Source organism: Danio rerio, chromosome 20, assembly GCF_049306965.1.
Source record: "Danio rerio strain Tuebingen ecotype United States chromosome 20, GRCz12tu, whole genome shotgun sequence".
Classification (NCBI taxonomy): Eukaryota; Metazoa; Chordata; class Actinopteri; order Cypriniformes; family Danionidae; genus Danio; species Danio rerio.
The window spans coordinates 52,797,501-52,818,097 of NC_133195.1; the positions used below are offsets into that span (position 1 = coordinate 52,797,501).

The 20,597-nt window shown below is 36.4% G+C and overlaps 2 protein-coding genes across 15 annotated transcripts in view; one reads left to right on the top strand and one right to left on the bottom strand.

Annotated features, from left to right (window-relative positions):
- col12a1b (collagen, type XII, alpha 1b) overlaps window positions 1-20,597 on the bottom strand; it is a 230,408-nt gene that overhangs the window by 156,696 nt on the left and 53,115 nt on the right. For 8 of the 14 annotated variants that reach the window (XM_073933729.1, XM_073933732.1, XM_017352646.4 and 5 more), the window contains exons 14-17: window positions 16,144-16,413; window positions 8,408-8,674; window positions 4,946-5,138; window positions 4,713-4,837 (exon numbers count right to left, since the gene is read on the bottom strand). The exons of the other annotated variants lie outside the window; for them this stretch is intronic. In XM_073933729.1, the coding sequence (XP_073789830.1) occupies window positions 4,713-4,837; window positions 4,946-5,138; window positions 8,408-8,674; window positions 16,144-16,413 (855 nt within the window). The remainder of the gene's footprint in view (window positions 1-4,712; window positions 4,838-4,945; window positions 5,139-8,407; window positions 8,675-16,143; window positions 16,414-20,597) is intronic. 14 annotated transcript variants of the gene reach the window in all.
- Window positions 1-20,597, top strand: part of LOC141379466 (uncharacterized) — a 275,167-nt gene that overhangs the window by 140,681 nt on the left and 113,889 nt on the right. The window lies entirely within an intron of this gene.

Below are 20,597 nucleotides of genomic sequence, written 5' to 3' on the forward strand. Positions count from 1 at the left end.
CGCAGCACATTATGTTAGCTGACCAATCAGAGCCTCTTAAATTATTATATTTTATAAGGGATTATTTTATTGTTTTATGAAGATTAAGAAGTACTTCAAATTCATTTGACTTGTAAATTTGACTCAAAAATGACTATTCATAAATCTGTTTTGTGTTATGTGACATGTTTCTGTCCAATATCACATGTTCCATGCATACTGCCACTATAAACAAAAGTTATTTTTTGAAGGATTTGACATGCGTCTCTTTACTTGGTTTGCAAAACTTGATGTGGCCCACGGGTCTAAACAGTTTGCCCACCACTGCTCTAAATGCTAAAAATAATTGGAGACACACATGCAGTCAAACTCTCCTAAAATTCAAAGATTAAAATATATTGTCTGAGATAAAAATGACTGATTATGACATGAAAGCAGCTTCAATTCAAGACTAAACAGTGCAAGTGAAGACTAACATTTAATATAAATAAAGGAAATGGGATTCTGAAATTCTGTTATATTTTGATTAAATATCCTAAAGACCTTGCCCTTTGGAATGTTTAATTTCCTGTTAAATCGAGCAGTAATGTAACGAGTATTAATAACAAAAACAGACTTTATTTTGATTTCTTATCGAACGTTTTCATCCCACAGTCTGCCAATTTGACCAGGCCGCTGGTTTGCGCTAGTTTGCAATCAGGTTCTGCTGATACATGTGGAAAACCGTGCCCTCACTTGACCTTTGCTCTGGTCGTTTGACAACTAAAGTCCTGCAGCACACACAGACACACACACACATAACTTAACCTCCGGAAAGTCTTTCTCGTTACAACTATGCTCAAGTCTTTAAACTGCCTGCCAATAGCTGCCAGAGTCAAACTCAAGACACTGTTGCTGAAGAACTGTGCTGCCAAACATTGAGCCCACAACTTCATTGCCCATAAGCAAACAGTGTCCATTTGTTCACTTTTGTTCATAGGAAGAAAGCCAAATTCAATTTTTTCCCCAATGGTAAATGTTGGGCAGTATGTACTATTTGAGCTTTAGAATTGGAAGGTAGGCACACTTAAAGTACTAGATAGGCACACTTTCTTGTCAGATACACAAAAACATTACATATTATGTTATTACATGTTTATATGAATATAATTACACACTTTATATGCCATTGTGTGTCTGTAAATTGCACAAAAAAAAATTTTCTTACTGTTTTTGTCTCGTTTCTAAATAAAAAAAAATTGTAGAAAACCATAAATCATGGAGCATTTCTACACAAATAAAAATATATTTTGTTTTTTAGAAAATTAAGTACAAATTAATCCGTTTTTTGCTTGAAACAAGCAAAATAGCCTTACAATGCTTAAGTAAATCTTGTATTTGGTTTTTAAAAAATTTAATTCATTGTTTTTTTTTTTTTTTTTTTATTGTTTATAAATTGTAAAATTTATTTAAATTGTTAATTGTTTATTGGCAGATTATTTTGCTTGTTTCATGGAAAAAATCGTTTCCCATCCCAATCTTTTGGGTAGCATGTAGTATTTCTGCATTAGACTTGGAAGTTTGGCACACTAAGAGCTATATAAATAAATATTTTTCATTATTACATGCTTTATATCAATGCACATATTTAAACTTATTTATTAAGCCATTTTAAGTCTGTGCATTGCAAAAAATGCTTATCCTACGGTTTGTGTCTTGTTTCTAGATTAAAAAAATATGTAAAAATTATTAAATCAATGATCATTTTCTAGACAAGAAAAATAATAATAATAACATTTTGTTTTCAGTAATAATAAATCAAAACTAAGCAGCTTTTTTTCTTATAACAGAAAAATTTGGAAATAATCTTTCAATGGGGAAAGTTAAATTATGTTGTTTTCTGTTTCAAATAAATTTCTTTTACTTATCCAACTGGCAGATTATAGTGCTTGTTTTAAGGAAAAACTCAAATTAAGTACAAATTAAGTTGTTTTTTTTTTTCCTTAAAATAACCTAAATAATCTTACAATGATTAAGTAAATCTTGTTTTTGGTTTAAAATGTGTTTTTTGACAAAATATTTTGCTTGTTTTAGGGAAAAACTCAACTTAATTTTGACTTTTGACCAAGAAGACCATGCTTTTTGTTCCCTCAACCCAGTTTTAATGTATAATTTTGGGTAGTATATAATATTTAACCATTAGAATTGAAAGTTAGGCACACTTAGAGTACTTGTCAGATACACTATTCCTAGAAAATCAAATATATTTTTATCTTGTATGTTTTGGGAACAAAATAAATGTTCTTCATTATTACATGTTTTAAATCAATGAATATAATTACACTTTACACTATTTATTAACCCATTATGTGTCTGTGCATTGCAATGAAAAGCTTTTTTTAAAGGGTTTTTTGTCTTGATTCAAGTCTAAATATCTAAATATAAGTTGGTTTACCCTAAAAACAAGCAAAATAATTGTCCAATAGTGTAAGTAAATCTCGGTTTTTGGAATAAATTAAGTTTATTTTGCTTGTTTTAAGAAAAAACACACAAAGTTTTAACATATTATTTCTGAACACAACACAATAATTATTTGCTTGTTCAGAAAATGCTTCTTGACTTAGAAATGTTTAGATTTTTGGACTAGAAACAAGACGAAAACACTAAGTAAGAAAATCTTTCTTTTTTTTTTTTTTTTTTTTGCAGCTTAATAACTAATAAATTGAATCTTATTTATCAATTTTATTAATAAATTATTATCAAGATTTATCTTTACTGACCGTATACAAATAACCAAATAGAGGCTGCAATGGTCACATTTATTTCTGGATATCTTTGTAGTTCTTGAGTCCAAACATCACCATTTCACTTTTCTTGTTTCCTCAACTGAAAGCGATTGCTAAAATCAAACTGTAAATGTGATGTATTTGGTATGATGTGCTGAAATTATACGGTGACCTTTATTACTGGGTATCTGTAGTTCTTGCGTCCTAACTTTAGTACGCCACTACACTATTTCTGTTTCCTCAACTAATAATGATTGCAAAAACCACACTTTAAATGATGGTTAGCATGACGCGCTGAAATGATTTGATAATAATTATTTCTGGGTATCTTTGTAGTTCTTGAGTCCAAACTTCAGTATTTCACTATTTTTGTTTCCTCAACTGAAAGCGATTGCTAAAACCAAACTGTAAATGCGATGTCTTTGGTAAAACATGCTGAGATTACACCGGAGACCTTTATTTCTGCGTATCTTTGCAGTTACAGAGTCCTAAATTTACTAATTGACTGCACTATTTTTGTTTCTCAACAAATAATGACTGATAAAATCAAACTATAAATGTGATGGTTAGAATGACGTCCCGAAATTATACGGTAATCTTTCAGAAACTTCAGTACTTCACTAGCCTTGTTCCCTCAACTGAAAGTGATTGCTAAAATCAAACTGTAAATGTGATGTATTTGGTATGATGTGCTGATACTATATGGTGACCTGTATTTCTGGGTTTCTTTGTAGTTCTTGAGTCCAAACTTCAGTATTTCACTATTTTTGCTTCCTCAACTGAAAGAGATTGCTAAAACCAAACTAAATGTGAGGTCATTGGTATAAAGTGCTGAAATTATACAGTGAGACCTTTATTTTTGTGTTTCTTTGTAGGTCTTGATTCCGAACTTCAATACTGCACTATTTTTGTTTCCTCAGCTGAAAGCGGTTCCTAAAACCAAACTGTAAATGCGATGTCTTTGGTGTAACGTGCTGAGATTATACAGTGATCTTTATTTCTGGGTATTTTTGCAGTTCCAGAGTCCTAATTCTGTACTTGACTGCACTATTTTTGTTTCTTTCATTAATTATGAATGCTAAAACCAAACTATAAATGTGATGGTGAGTATGATGTCCCGAAATTATACGTTGATCTTTATTTCTGGCTATCTTTGTAGTTCCTTAGTCCAAACTTCAGTACTTCACTATTTTTGTTTCCTTAACTGAAAGCGATGGCTAAAACCAAACTGTCAATGCGAGTTTTTTTTATAACGTGCTGAAATTATACCGGAGATCTTTATTTCTGGGTTTCTTTGCAGTTGCAGAGTCCTAAATTTAGTACTTCACTACACTATTTTTGTTTTCTCAATTAATAATGATTGCTAAAACCAAACTGTAAAAGTATTGGTTAGTATGACGTGCCGAAATGATGAAATGACCCTTATTTCTGGGTTTCTTTATAGTTCTTGAGTCCAAACTTCAGTACTTCACTATTTTTGTTTCCTCAGCTGAAAGCGATTGCTAAAATCAAACTGTAAATGCGAAGTATTTGGTATAACTTGCTGAGATTACACCGGAGACCTTTATTTCTGCGTATCTTTGCAGTTACAGAGTCCTAAATTTAGTAATTGACTGCACTATTTTTGTTTCCTCAACTAATAACGATAGCTAAAATCAAACTGTAAATGGGATGTCTTTGGTATGATGTGCTGAAATGATACAGTGATCTTTATTTCTGACTATCTTTGTTGCTCTTGAGTCCAAACTTTAATTTCCTCAACTGAAAGTGATTGCTAAAATTAAACTGTAAATGCGAAAACTTTGGTATGTTGTGCTGAAATTATACAGTGATCTTTATCTCTGGGTTTCTTTATAACTCCTGATTCCAAACTTTAGTATTTTACTATTTTTGTTTCCTTAACTGAAAGCGATTGCTAAAACCAAACTGTAAATGCGATGTCTTTGGTATGACGTGCTGAAATTATACCGGAGTATTTAACAGGAGGGCTATCAGGTGCATCAGAGAGGGTGGTCTTCTCCTCTCCAGCCAGCGGCATACTCTGACCTCCGTCAAACATGCCAAAAACAGCCACGGAGTATTTGGTTCCAGCTCTGCAAACAAAGACACCAAACTGAAACCACATGTGACAACTCAAAACAAGAACAACCATTAGCCTCGTCATGTTGAGAGAAACTTCTGAAGTTTACTTTAAGCATTACCTGAGTTCCTCAAGGACAACTGTGTTGTCGTATGGTCCAACAAGAAGTTCTCCCAAATCAATATCATTTTCGCTGGGATGAAAGGTGACTTTGTATCCCCGCACATCACCGGGAGCGGGGTCCCACGTCACTCGGAAACTGGTTTTGGTGGGTTCGGAGGTCTGTAGGTTTCTTGGGGCTTTATATGGAGACACTGCAGCACAAACAGAAAGCAGGAATATCAGCTAATGCGATATACTTCTGAAGTCAGAATTATTAGTCTTTCTTTTTCAAATATTTCCCAAATTATGTTTAACATAGTAAGGAATGTTTCACAGTATTTCCGATAATATTTTTTCTTCTGGAGAAAGTCTTTTTTGTTTTATTTCGGCTAGAGTAAAAGCAGTTTTTAATTTTTTAAAGACCATTTTAAGGTCAATATTATAAACTCCCTTAAGCAATATTTGTTTTTGATTGCCTATAGAACAAACAGTCGTGATACAATGACTTGCCTAATTACCTTAACTTGCCTAATTAACCTAATTAAGCCTTTAAATGCTACCTAAAGTTAATGTTTGATTGAGAAGAAAATGATTTCTGATGTTAGGACTTTTTTCAGTATATGGACTTGATTTATATTTTTTAACTACATATGTGAATTGCATGATGATAAAACACTCTGGGATTGTTGTCAGGGCATGGGTTAGTGATTGCTATGGAGTTCAGAATGCTAGGTTCAAGCTCAAGTACTTTTTTTTTTTTAGATGTTAACAGATTTGTGTGTGTTGAGTATAAGTTAAGACAATCTTAGCACTTGTCTGCTTTAATTGTGGGGAAAACTGGATAATTTTGAGCTTTTGTCAGCTAGTTTCAGCTTCCGGGTTTAAAATGATTTTTGGGGCGGTGTTAAAATCTGTGATGTAGGGCAAATCTGCAATTGGAGTGATGACATATCCGTTTCTCATTATTATTCATAGCTGTGTTTTCTTATCGTATGAGAAGAGCCGGCTTCTTAATTATTCATGACTGCGCGTGTTTCCGAAGGCAAGACAGACCTGTCAGTGCCAAGCTGTGAGACCCTATGTTGATGACTGGGTGAGACCGTGTCCACGGATCCATGGCACGCTGTATTTAGCCGCTCATGCAGGCTCATATGTGTTTGTTTTCATGATCTACAGGCTTTGTTTCATGTTTTCCCCCATGATCCAGTCAGCAAAGCTGTATGTGTGCAGCAAGCATTTTTGTCGAGAGAGCTGTATGAGAATTGGAGAATGGCGGACTTTGTCCTTTATTAGTGGAGTTCGTTCACATTAAGACACATCGCCATGCTGCTGTGTTCGCCTAAATCCTCCAGATTACCAACAGGGCTAATGGTTAAAAGAGGCAGGGCAAGAAACCTGCTGCACTGAGTCTGCATTCAGACTCGGGAATTGAAGGAAAAGGCCTGATTTATAGTGCTCATATAAACACTGTTATCTTTATAATGATATAAATTGTGGTTGTGTGTTTATGAAATTCCGAATGACATATGTAGCAGGGCATTAAATTACTGTTTATTTGTAAACTATAATAAACTCCTCCATATAAACTCCATATATATCTCCTTACGGTTTGTGTCTCTTTTTCTAAACCAACTGACAACAGTTATTCGCTCCCCTCCTTCTCCCCTGCTCTGCTGGCCACGCCCACTCCTCGCAGAGCTCCAAGCTAGAGGTCTGCATTCCCTGAAATCTGGTCGGGTCCTGCGGGTCCCGCGGGAAAGCCGCGGGACCCGACCAGATTTCTGCGGCGCGGGAATAAATTTCCAAATAAATCGCGGGAGCGGTCGGTAACGGGTTTAATTTGGGACGGGAGCGGGCTGTCTAGCAATATCGCTCCCGACTCCCGAGCAACCACGCGTATGTATGTGTGTAAATGAAATAGTGCTATGCTGTGTTTAGCTTGTTTGTTGCTGTGTGTGTGTGTGTGTATGTGTGCGCACACGCGGATGAGATGTGCGTGTGCGTGCACGCGAGAGAGAGAGATTTTTGCCTGTGTGTTTGTGCATGGTGCTTATGTGTGTGTGTTAGTGCGCGCGCGCGAATAAGAGAGAGAGAGAGAGCTTTGTCTGTGTGTGTGTGCTTGGTGCTGTGTGTGTGTGTTTATACAGACAGCATGTTATAGGCTGTCTGGACTGTAAAGTTGGGTGATTTTCGGTTTTGTTCTCCACCCCGCTCTTTAGCAGGATCGGGCGCGGCGGGTAGAAAACGGGGCGGGGCGGGTCGGGCAGCGGGACAACAAATGCTTAATATAGGCGGGAGTGGTCGGGTTCGGGCTAAAACCTGGCGGATGCAGGCGGGAGCGGGATTCAAAATTTAGTCCCTCGCAGATCTCTACTCCAAGCCCATTTTGATGCTTTTTTTTTTTGTAATTCTGAGGTAGACTTGAACCGAAAGTGGGGGGTTTAATGGCCCTTTAACATGTTTTGCAGTTGCTTACTAGGCCCGGCTTACTCTATTGTGATATTCTGATTTCTTGATATGGCTCAGTTCTATGCGCTCTGCCTATTTTATTACTAATGGTGTGTTCTTAAGTTTGTAGTTCACAAAACAGATCCATATGTGGGCAATTTTTTATGTCCTCCAAGAAACTGTGCAAACTAGCTCTCATTAGAGTATCTGTGGACTCTTAGGCTAGGGTTGGTAGTAGAATAAATTGACATATGCTAATTACAGATTACCTGTTTTATATATACAAGTAACTAATAGCTTTTAACAGTAAAAGTTATTATATATATATATATATATATATATATATATATATATATATATATATATATATATATATATATATATATATATAATAACTTTTACTGTTAAAAGCTATTAGTTACTTGTTAATTAACTCAAGTTATTCATAACTAATAAAGTTCTGGTTACTGCACTGTAAAACCCAACAGTCAACTTGATCAAATTAAATGAGTGTGGTTAACTTAAAATTGATTGAAAGTTAATTCAACTCATTTAAAAACAGTTTTGAACTCAGTGTTGAAAGGAATGAGTTGATTAAATACCTCATTACTTCAACTTAAATGGAGTAAATTCACAGTACTCATATAGATTAGTTTAACTCAAATGGTTTGTAGAAATCGCTTTCCTCGAAAGGTTTGAGTTGCCTTAACTTATTGGGTCTTACAGTACTCAGCTGGATTGAGTTCTCTGCATTTATTGGGTTTTACTGTGCTCAAATTGCTTCGTTTACTCAAATGGAGTAAGTTCCCAGTAGTCATTGGTATTAGTTTTTAACCTTGAATGGTTTGTCGGTTTCCTCAAATGGTTTGAGTAACTTTAACTTATAGGGTTTTACAGTGTAAGAACCTGAACTTTTCTGATTTTGATTTTAATGCAATAACACGTACCTTTGAAACAGTAATTATTACCTACAAATAAACTTGAATTGAATTGAATCTGTGACTCATGGGCTTTGAATTACTGGCCAACGTACGTGTGGTTCCTACTCCTTGCCTTGCTTTTCCTTCTCCCCGTTTGTAAATAGGATGCACGGTGATAAAGTAGGTGGTGGTGTGCTGCAGTTTCCTCAGCATGGTGGAGGTGACGTTGGCAGGAATTTTCATTGTCATCTCTTTACCGCCGGTCTGAGGGATGTACGTTAGTCTGTAGTTGACCACAGGGCCTGGAGCAGCTTTCCATATCACCCGCATGGTTCGTTCGGTTTCATCAGATACCAGTAAAGCCTTGGCAGATGCAGAAGCTACAAACAGACAGAGACGACAAAAAAAGTGAGTGAAATTCTGTTGGACTCTCCTCAATGGTTTGAATAAAGCAAAATCTGCACGCCAAAAAATTGTTTCACATTAAATAGTTATAATCTTCTTTTAGCCTAAATATCAACAAACTCTTAAATCAAGAAACGTTTTCTAGATAAACAAGAAATATTGTTCTGGATCACCACTTATTACTTGCACACAGCTGTAGCTCAAGAAGACTGATTAGTTGGACTGTATATACACCTCACATTCTCACACACATTGCTGAGTCTTGTTCACCTATACCATTACTAAGGGTTATTCCTGTCTAGCCTTGCCTTGTTTATTGATTTTGCTGTTTGCTGTCTGCACTGACCTCTTTGCTTGTGACCACCACTACGCTTTTGGATTACTCTCATGATTCTGTTTGCTCCTGTTTTAACCATTGCCTGCCTGACTAAGTTGTAAATAAACTGCATTTGGACCCTCATCTCAGTTGTACCCCAAATTATGTGTTACACAAGACAAAACAATATTTTTCGCTTGTCTAGACTGTAAAAAGTTGACAACTTAAAATTGAAGGACAACCTACTGCACAGCTTTTTTGAGTTAACTTTTAACCCAAGTACTGCACTTGAATGGATTCACGTTGGGGCCCTGTTTACACTAATACATTTTAGTTTTAAAATGGCATTTTAGAACGGAAAAAAAAAATCACATCCACACTGGCATTTCATCTAGCATTTCTGAAAAAATCTCATGACCACACACACTCTGGCATCCACTGCAGCGCATGTGGACGTCTGAGCTCCAGGCAGTCAGCGGGTGCTCTGAGCACAAAACCCCAGGTGAGAGCAGTGCAGATCAGATAATTCCTCAAGGATTTATTGCTGGATCTCATCTCAATATAGTTGTAAAACGTAATATTTAATTTATCTTGGCTCTATCTAATGACACTCTTTTAAATCTATCAGGTACTGTGTTTTGGCTGAGCGCAAATATAAGTTAACATATTAATTTATGTAACCAAGTACAATGATTCTGCATGTTGACTGATTGCTTGCCTTTATTTCCTATATTGTTTAAACTTTTGTATTATTGATTGCCATTATTGATTATTAAAACTGATGTTCAGCAAATAAGAGGATATGTTTCATGTTTTTCATTGAAAATAAAAGGAGGCAGTAATGTTATAGAGTCCGCTTTGTTATAAATATGCATAAAGATGACGCTCATATAAATATGTAGCTACACGATGCCTCATTATTATTGGTGTCTGTTAAGTTGTTATCAAAATTAAAATAGACTGGTCCTTATCCCATGTTTTCATATTATTGTTGAGTGAAACAACGTAGCCAGGGTGACGTGAATGAAGTTATGAAGTAAACTGTTCCCTTTGAATATTTATCCATTTTGTCCTCAGGAGATTTCCATATAAATTTCGAGAAGTCTTAAACTTACAAGGAAAGCATGCAAGACTGAACTTTGGGTAGGCTACTTTTTATTGAGACCAAACTGCAACCAGAATGTCTGCAGCCACGCCTCCATTTTCCTCCATTCTTACGAACACAGACCAGCAGCCTTTTAAAACCAAAATGACCTCCTTATCGTTTCCAAAACTCTTCATTTTCGGCGCTTAAAAACTCTGGCATAGTGCGAGTGGAAGGCATAACGGTAACAAAAGTTATGCATTTTAAAATTAAAGTCTTCAACCCAGGCTCATTCTAAAAATGTAATCTGCGGACATTTCTGGAGACCTCCAATTATGTAGCCGGAGACAGCATTTAATTTTTTAGGCGAATGATAGGGGGCGGTATGACGCTGCTCCTCTTGGCGCTTACTGACTGAGCGCTTACCTCCGTGTGGAGGGTACCAGTAACCAGTTTGTCCAGTTAGCTCATCATATATGTAGTCGGACTTGAGACGCAGAGAGGAGTTGACTAAGACGACGGCGACGACCGTATTTGAGTCCGGGAAAGAGCGGTTCCAGAAATCAGGTAAGACAAAAGCAGAACCCAAAAAATAAAGTGAACAAGTTTGCAACGGTGAGAATGTGGTAAAATCTAAAAACCCTGTAAAAATCAGACGAGGGCTTTTCTTTTTCTGGACGATTTTGTAAATTGTTGGTTGGGTTTAGGGAAGTAAGTGGGTGGGTGAGTCAATCTGTAAAATTTGTTTGGGTTCAGGGAAAGAGGAGGGTGGGTCAGTCAAATGACCGTTCGCCCAGTCAGTCATTCAGGCAGTCGGATAGACAGTCGTTCAACAGCAGCCTTGGGTGGGTTTCCGCTAGAACAACGCGGGCGCGAACGGCACTCGCGAGAGACATTTGAGATGCAAAAAAGCACACACAGCGGCGTCTCGTGGATTTGTGAAAACAAAAACTCCCGGGACGTATTTCGCTGTCTCCAGAAACGTCTACGTTTTCAGAATGAGCCTGGGTTGAAAGTCTTAGTGCAAACGGGCCCTGAGTCAACTCAAAAAGCTCTGCAGCAAGTCACCTTACAATTTTAAGTTGAGTCAACTTTTTTACAGTGTAGCAAATTGAGTCAAATTAAGTCAAAAAGCTAATGCCAAAAGTTTTTCTTTAAAACAACCAACATTATCTGCCAATGAAGTACACAAAATAATCTTATTTTAAGGTGACTAGATTATTTTGCTTACCCCATTGGCAGATCATTTAGCTTGTTTTAAGAAAAAACTCACTTAATTTTGACTTATTACTTCTGGAAAACAAGACCATACTTTTTTTTTAGCTTGTCAATAAAATTCATCTTGATTTAAGAACCTGTAGGTATTTGGATTAGAAGCAAGACTAAAACTCTCTCTCTCTTTTTGCAGTGTGAAATGAAAACAGACAAGCAGGGCCGGTTAGAGCAGAGAAGCGAAACCACAAACGAGCCAAAAGGAAGCACAAATTTTCCAACATTTTCTCAATCCCCACACTGGTGTTAAGTTTCCATGAGTTTGAGTTGGGTAGAGAAAAGCCATGCACGCTTCAGCCAGCATCCCCAGTCGACACACGGCTCATATTAAAGCTCTGCCCCGCACACATGCAACCCTTTAAATCTGCTCTTTCTCCACAGCGGTGATGTTCACTGCATCCCTGCTCACTTTTTCCAGCCGGAGGCAAAGTGACTACTGCAAAGACACTCCAAAACTCGCCAGCTTTCAGTGCCAAGCGCAAAAACCACAACTTGAAGAAGTCACGCTAGCATTAAACAATTTTTCGACTAGCTAAAACTCTTCTGCCATCCATTCCTTTCCTCTGATCAGGCACAGACCGCAGTAAAAGGTTGTTGATTGATGCACTTTAAGTGGTTGACCCTCGAGGCGGAGGAGTTGCAAGTCCTGTCACATCTATATTACCTTAAAATCCATTTTTCTTTCCCAGAAGATATTTGCTTGATTTAAAGATAACCATAACCCTAATTTAACCCGATCCAACTTTAATTTCCTTTTAATTATCACCAATTGTTATTTTATGTTTTGATTGTTTTAAGTTCTGATCGCTTACGAACTACAAATACTCGAATGACTCTAATTACATAATTTTTCCTCATGAATCATACTTTAAGTAGTCTTTATAACTGTGTACTTTTAGTGCCGTAACAGTACTGATTTCCTTTGACCTGCTGTTGGTACTTTGTGTTTATTTCTGACAAACTGAATTTGTCATTATAAGTCTTCAGTAAAAGCAAAGACTATAGCTGTGTCTCATTTCAGAGGCTACATCCTCCGAAGGATGCAGACTTCAAAGGTGAGTTCACCAAGCGTTTTAAAAAGAGGCAACCGTAACAGCTGCTGTTAATAAGCGCTAATAAAATTAGTAATGATTGTCTTCAAAGTGATTTAAAAATTTATTGTAAGCAATCTAAAGGCAAAATAAGGTATACAGAAGCTGGAAATATATGTCCTTCGATCCATACATGTACACACAAAAATGTACACTGTCTATAAATAAACTCTTTAGTAAGACATGTCATACTATTTTTGCTTGGATATCCAATAAAAGTAAACCCAATTCATACATTTAAACCGGAGTTTTCTTTTAAAAGCGTCCTGCCGTTATCAGCTTGAATGAATCTAGGGATGTTCGAGGCGAAGGATCCACCGGTTGTGTCCTTCATTATCTATGAAACGAAGGACGCATTTTGAGGCTGCGTTTGAAGGAGCCTTCGAATTTTTTTAAAAATGAGACAGCCTTAATCGCGCCCCGATGACGCAGTGCACTTCGAATGCCTCTGAAATGTCTCAGCCTCTAAAATAAGACACAGCTTATAGAATAAATAAAACGTGTCACTTGTATAGTTTTGAATGGGGTAAAGAGTAACGCTCAATATGGCGAACGAAGCCCCGCCTACTTCTACAGGAGCCTATCATCAATCACTATAGACTGATGTTTCTCCGGGGAGGGGCTCGGAACAGACGTGTGCTTTTACGACAGTTTGGTGGTCTACAAATGCACTGAAATCTAAGCGAATGCTTGCTTCAAAGACATAAGAAATACATCCAAATAAAGCTTGAAATCTGTACTTTTAAATTCACCTGCTACACTTGAAAACAAAACTTTATTGTTTTTGTAATTTGTATAGACTGATTTTACATGGCCGCTGTTGAAAAAGCAAAATTGAGGCTGCGGTGGGAAGAAACCCGGAAGTATCGCCTGAGTCACACAGAAATGTTGTGCGCCTGGCAGTGCATCTTATCAGCGAAGAGAAAGCTACACAAATGTATCATTTTCCCGTCTTCCGAGTGACCCGAAGATAATTTTCTTGTCAATTTTCCACAAGCATTTAAGCATTGTTGAATGCAACACCGCTGATTTGCCTTAGAAATTACCAGTGCTCAACAGAAATGACTGTGATTGGCCGTGAAAGTCATCAGTTCACCGCTCTTCACTGATGTATACCGAGTTTAAACACAGACCAACGATCCGCTAATGACTTGACTGATCTTTGCGGCATTAAAATGGTTCAGTGTTCGTGCATCTGTGTTAGCATGGTGAACTGATGACCTTCACGGCCAATCACAGTCATTTCTGTTGAGCACTGGTGAATACTACTGCAAATCAGTGGTGTTCAAGAACGCACTCGGCGGCGCTTAAATCTTAGCGGGAAAGGGCGTCTATAAAACTCCAGTACCAGGACAACACTGTTACAGACAACACAAGGGTGTGCTAAAGACGACTGCATTATTTTATCGCTCACCGGGTTACATGGGCTGAAGCAGGGAAGCCCCCACTGTGTTTACCTGGTACAATGAACTGAAGCCTAGGAGGACACTCTTAAAGAGATTGTGGTGTTGTTTAATGCCTGATATGCCTTTAATTGATGCCATTCAACTTTACTGAATAATATTAAAGTGATGTTTAAACCATATCTGCGTTTTGAAATCCCGGCAACAGCTGGAGGTTTGTAGTCCACGGCATGCTGTTGCAATGTTTACAGTGCTGATCCTACACTTCCAGGTTTCTTCCCACCGCAGCCTCGCTTTTGTGTTTTAAAATGGCCGCGTGAAATAAGCGTATGAAACGAACGTGAGGTACAGTCCGTCCTGTCAAACGCACATCACATGACAGCAGAAACTACTCAAACACCCACAAACTTGTAAACAGAGGCTGCTTTTACACTGCAGATCTTGATGGTCAAATCTGATTTGGCGACTGTGTCTGATTTTTTTTAATGACTTGCTTACAACATCTTTTAAATGCGATTGTCTGCATTTACACTGGACACGGCAAAGACGCAATGAGCAGGAAAAAAAAAAAAAAAAAAAAAGAGCGGGCGCTGACTGACAGCTGATAATAAAAGAGCGCTCTTTTCTCCATTCCTGTATTTGATCTGTTCACAGGGTTTAATTTTTCTTTTGTTATTCTTTATTTTGACAAGTTTTTTAACTATAGTTTATTGCAGAAAAGTTCTCATTTGGCCATCTTATTGTAATCTAGGCTATTTTTTTAAACCAGTAGGCATCTTAATGTCATTTCCATGGCGTGATTTACGCATGTGATGTATGCAACAGTTTTAGTTTATATCGTTTACGTGGCGGACATTACGCTCTCTCTTTCTCCCTCACGTTAGCACGCTTAAATACTTTTGCTACATGACAATATAAAAGTTTTTTTGTTCTAGTATTTGAGATTTAAGGTTTGGGACTGAAGTCTGATCTGAAATGAAAGCGTCAGACTTGATGTCATTCTTTATGGTTTTTCAATGACTCGCATTGAAAGATGAAAATCCGATCTACCTGCTTACATTGCAGACAGGGCACGGATCTGATTCTTCCAGCCATACACCCAAAGCGCTTCACAATCATGAGGGGGGTCTCTCCACACCACCACCAGTGTGCAGTATCCACTTGGATGATGCGACGGCAGCCACAGGACAACGGCGCCAGTGCGCTCACCACACACCAGCTATTAGTGGAGAGGAGAGACAGTGATAGAGCCAATTCGGTGGAAGGGGATGATTGGGAGGCCATGATCGTAAGGGCCGATAGAGGGACTTTGGCCAGGACACCGGGGTTACACCCCTGCTCTTTCACGAGAAGTGCCATGGGATTTTTAATGACCACAGAGAGTCAGGACCTCGGTTTAACGTCTCATCCGAAAGACGGCGCCCACTGACAGTATAGGGTCCCCTTCACTTTTACTGGGGCATTAGGACTCACACAGACCACAGGTTGAGCGCCCCCTGCTGGCCTCACTAACACCACTTCCAACAGCAACCTAGTGTTCCCTAGTCGTCTCCCATCCAGGTACTGACCAGGCTCAGCCCTGCTTAGCTTCAGTGAGTAACCAGTCTTGGGCTGCAGGGTGACATGGCTGTTGGGTGACATGTGTAGAGACCTGGCCTCTTCCACCACTCCTCTCCAGCCTTAGTACACTGCTGTTCCATTTGAAGAAGTAGCCGACTTGTGTCCTCGCGTCCTCTGGAGTTCGTTCTTCCAAGTCTGAACTTCCGAGGACGCAAGTCTGAACTTTGTGTACTTTGTATTGAGAAACAGCCCTGGTTTCACTAGTTTTTTCCCCTAGCAACATATTAAACAATAAGAATTTATTCATTTTCCTTCAGCTTAGTCCCCTTATTTATCAGGGGTCGCCACAGTGGAATGAGCTGACAACTATTCTTGCATATGTTTTACGCAGTGGATGCCCTTCCAGCCACATTCATTCACTCTCACATTCACACACTCATATACTATGGCCATTTTAGTTCATCCAATTGGTCCAACCCATCGTGTTTGGACTGTGGGGGGGAAACCGAAGCACCTGGAAGAAACCCACACCAACATGGGGAGAACATGCAAACTCCACATAGAAATGCCAACTAGCCAAGCCAGGATTTGAACCTGCAACCTTCTTGCTTTAGTGTGACAGGTCTAACCCCTGAACCATAGTGCCGCCTTCAACAATAGCAATTATTTACATTAAAAAATAAAGGATGCACACAAAAGAATGAAAGAAAAAGCCTACCATCAGTAGTTTCCTCTCCCACAAGCGGTTCCCCATTGCCTCGATCATAGGCTGCGAACACGGACACCTGGTAGCGTGTTTCAGGGCTGAGGTTCTCCAACAGTGTGCTGGTCACGTCTCCAGGCACCAGCTTTTCTCCAGACTCTCCAGAGAACAGAGATCTCCAGCGCACAAGATACTGCCTCACTCTTCCTGGAGCCGCCGTCCATGACACCATGAAGCTGGTGTCTGTCACATCGCTGGTGATCAAATCTCTCGGTGAGCCTAACTCTGTAAACAAGACACAAAATATGGCATCAATGTGAGCCTAGGTACAACAGGCACAAAAAATAATGTGCATGAACCCTGTGAAATGTTAAAAAAGGGTGGGTAAAGCTCAAAACTGACGTGGAAAGTTGCTGGTTTAAACCAGTGGCTCTCAAAGTGGGGTCAATGAAAAGGGGTCGCTTGGTGATTTCCAAAACTCAAATAAATTTTATTAAACTATTTGAATGACCATATTTTATTCATAACTCACAGAAAATTTAGAGTTGCATTAATGAAACAACAACAACATACAAATAAAAATCAGCCATCAGCCTTTAATTTTTATATAAAAATGTAATTAAATTAATAAACGAATAAAGAAAACTTTATATGGTTAATAGACTGTTGCATTTTTGTGTTGTCAATATGCTCATGTGTATATATGCCTATAGTTGTGTCTGCAATGTATATATATTTACAGTATAACCACCTTGAAAAATGGGGGTCGCGGGTCACTGACAGGTTTATTTTGGGGGGTTGCAGGCTGAAAAGTTTGGGAACCCCTGGTTTAAAAAGAGCAGTTTATTTTCTCAGAAAAAGAAAAAAAGTCATTCCAAGCTATATTTTAGCAGAATCACCGTGGGCCATAATATTTGATATATATCTCGGCAGACGGGCCATTTCTCATGATGTCTCTGGTGTCGTTGGTGCAGGTGTGTCAGGACTGCAACGAGCACTAATTCATTCAGGTGAAACTAAACTTAACAGCTGCTCATAAAGTCTAAAGTCAACACACACACGCACACACACGCACGCACACACATACACAGAGCTGAAGTCAAAATTATTCATCCTTATGTGAATAATCTTTTTAAAATATTTCCCAAATGATGTTTAACAGAGCAAGGAAATGTTCACAGTGTGTCTGATAATATTTTTTCTTCTGAAGAATATTTTTTTTGTTTTATCTCGGCTAGAGTAAAAACATTTTTTTTTTTTTAAGCCATTTAAAGTCAGTATTATTAGCCCCTGATTTGTTATAATTTATCTACAGAACAAACCATTGTTATACAATGACTTGCCTAATTACCCTAGCTTACCTAATTAACCTAGTTAAGCCTTTAAATGTCACTTTAAGCTGAATACTGGTGTCTTGAAATTATATAGTAAAACATTATTTACTGTCATCATGGCAAAGATAAAATAAACCAGTTATTAAAAATGAGTTATTAAAATATTTAGAAATGTGTTGAAAAATGTGTCTTTCCATCAAACAGAAATTGAGAGAAGTAAATAAATAAATGTAATAATGACTTCAACTGTATATACACACTCCTTACAAAGCCTGAAAATTGTTGGAGAGAGAGAGAATTTAGAAAATAAATTTGCCATGTCAGCTTCTTTGGCTATGTCATGGCGAAAAAAGAAAACAAATCAAGTTTACCAGATTTTATAAATACAACTTTTTTTATAGTTATAAAAAATATTCTAACAATTAAAAGTCACCAAAAGCAATAAATAATACACAGGGTAAAATACATAAATAATAATAAGAATGATAATAAATAACATATAAAAAATATAAAAAAATAATAACAAATTTAGAGGGATTCACATTTAAAAGTATTTAATTTAAAGTCTGTCCAGATAAAAATTGTTGTCTGATAACATTAAAAACAGGGCATTCCACAAGAAGATGTTTAACAGTTTGGTTTCTTTCTCGAAAATTGGTGGAAAAAACGGTCTTAGTCTCTTCTCGGCAGCCTGCTTCACATATTTAACATCACATGTAATGAAATTCTTTAGCTTAAATGATGTGACAGCGTCTCTGGAAGAGTGATGTACCATCAGATACAGTATAGTGTACAGTATGATCTCCAGGCATTCCCTGTGATGTAAAGATAAACTGAAAATACTGTCTATGCAGCTCATTTAAAGCCTGTTTTTCAATAAACGGCTATAAAATACGTTCTTATTTTCACTGTTTAGATTAAAAAGTTGTTCTTTATCATTTATTTATTTATTAATGAATTTTTCTTCAGCTTAGTCTCTATTTCAGAGGTCGCCACAACGGAATGAACCGCCAACTATTCTGCATGTGTTTTACATAGTCATACACTACGGCCAATTTAGTTTAATCAATTCCCCTATAGCGCATGTGTTTGGATTTGTGGGGGAAACCGGAGCACCCGGAGGAAACCCACGCCAACACGGGGAGAACATGCAAACTCCACACAGAAATGTCAACTGACCTTCTTGCTGCAAGGCAACAGTGAACACTGAGCCACCATGCTACCATAGTTACATTAGTACAAGATAAAATGGCAGTTTTTACTTTTTATTTCTAGATCTTTAGTAAATATGAGTTGAATATAATAGCCCAGTTTTGGTCTTTATTAGTCCTTAATAACTACACCGGGAAAAGAAGTAAAAAATTATTTATTATATGCATTTACATTTATTTATTAATACTTTTATTTTCAGTTTAGTTACTTTAGTACAAGATAAAATGGCAGGTTTTGCTTTTTATTTTTAGATCTTTAGTAAATATGTGTACTTTTAGTTGAATATGATAGGCCTGTTTTGGTGTTTATTGGTCTTTATTATTTAAAGAATAAGTTAAAAAAACAGACGTTTGGAAATTACAAAAGGGTTCGAATATAGTGAAAGACTATTACATTTTGGGACAAGTGTTTTTAAATGAATCTCTATTATTATTAAACGTCTTCACGATTTATTATGCATTTACATATAGTTATTACTAACTTAATTTCAGTTTTAGTAACTTACTAAAGTACGTAAGATAAAATGAGAGTTTTTACTTTTTATTTCTATATTTTTAAGTAAATATTTGTAGTTTTAGTTGAATATGACAGCCCAGTTTTTTTGTTAGTTTTGTTAAAAGAAGTAAAAAATCTGAGGTTTGGAAATCCCAAAAAGGTTTATTATTGAATATACTTTTTTTTTTAAACTAATCAATTAATTCATATTTTCACTGTTTTTATTAAAAATTAACAACATAACTTTGGTAATCATTAATATTTATTATATACATCTACATATATATTTACTAATCATTTTATTTTCACTTTAGTAATGTAATGTAATGTAATGTGTATTTATATACAGTACAAGATAAAATGGCAGTTTTTACTTTTTATTTTTATATTTTCAGTAAATATGTGTACTTTTAGTTGAATATGATAGGCCTGATTTGGTTTTTATTAGTTCTTAATAACTACACATAAGGGTTATAATGAAAGGATATGCTAATTTGGCACAAGAATAAATGAATAAATGAATAATCATTTAATTTTGAATAAATCTATAATAATATATACACTCTATAAAATACATTATTCTCATTTTCAATGTTTATATTAAAACATAAGTTGTGCTTAGTCATCTTTAATATTTATTATATGCATCTACATATTATTACCATTGTGATTTCAGTTTTAGTTATTACTAAAGTACATAAGATAAATTGAGAGTTATTTCTATATTTTATTCAAATATTTGTAGTTTTAGTTGAATATTATAGCCCTGTCTTGGTTTTTGTTAGTCTTTAATTACTACACTGGAAAAAGAAGTAAAAAATCTGAGGTTTGGAAATCCCAAAAGGTTTATGAATGAATATACTTTTTTTATTATTCATATTTTCACTGTTTATATTAAAAATTAACAACATAATTTTGGTAATCATTAATATTTATTATATGCATCTACATATATATTTACTAATCATTTTATTTTCAGTTTAGTTACTTTAGTACAAGATAAAATGGCAGTTTTTACTTTTTATTTATAAATTTCAGTAAATATGTGTACTTTTAGTTGTATATGACAGGCCTGATTTGGTTTTTATTAGTCCCTAATAACTACACATAAGGATTATAATGAAAGGATATACTATTGTGGCACAAGTGATTTTGAATAAATCTATAAAATATATATACACTCTATTAAATACATTATTTTCATTTTCAATGTTTATATTAAAACATAAGCTATGCTTAGTCATCTTTATTATATCCATCTACATATTATTATTCAGGCCAGTAGCCAGGGGGTGGGTCCAGGTGGTTCGAAAGAACTACCCCCCGCTGACAAAGGTCAAGAATTTGCCATTGGTCAAAAATGTTTGCCACTAAATTCTCATTTGACCTATTTTGACTGCTATATCTTCATAAATTGTGGAAATAACC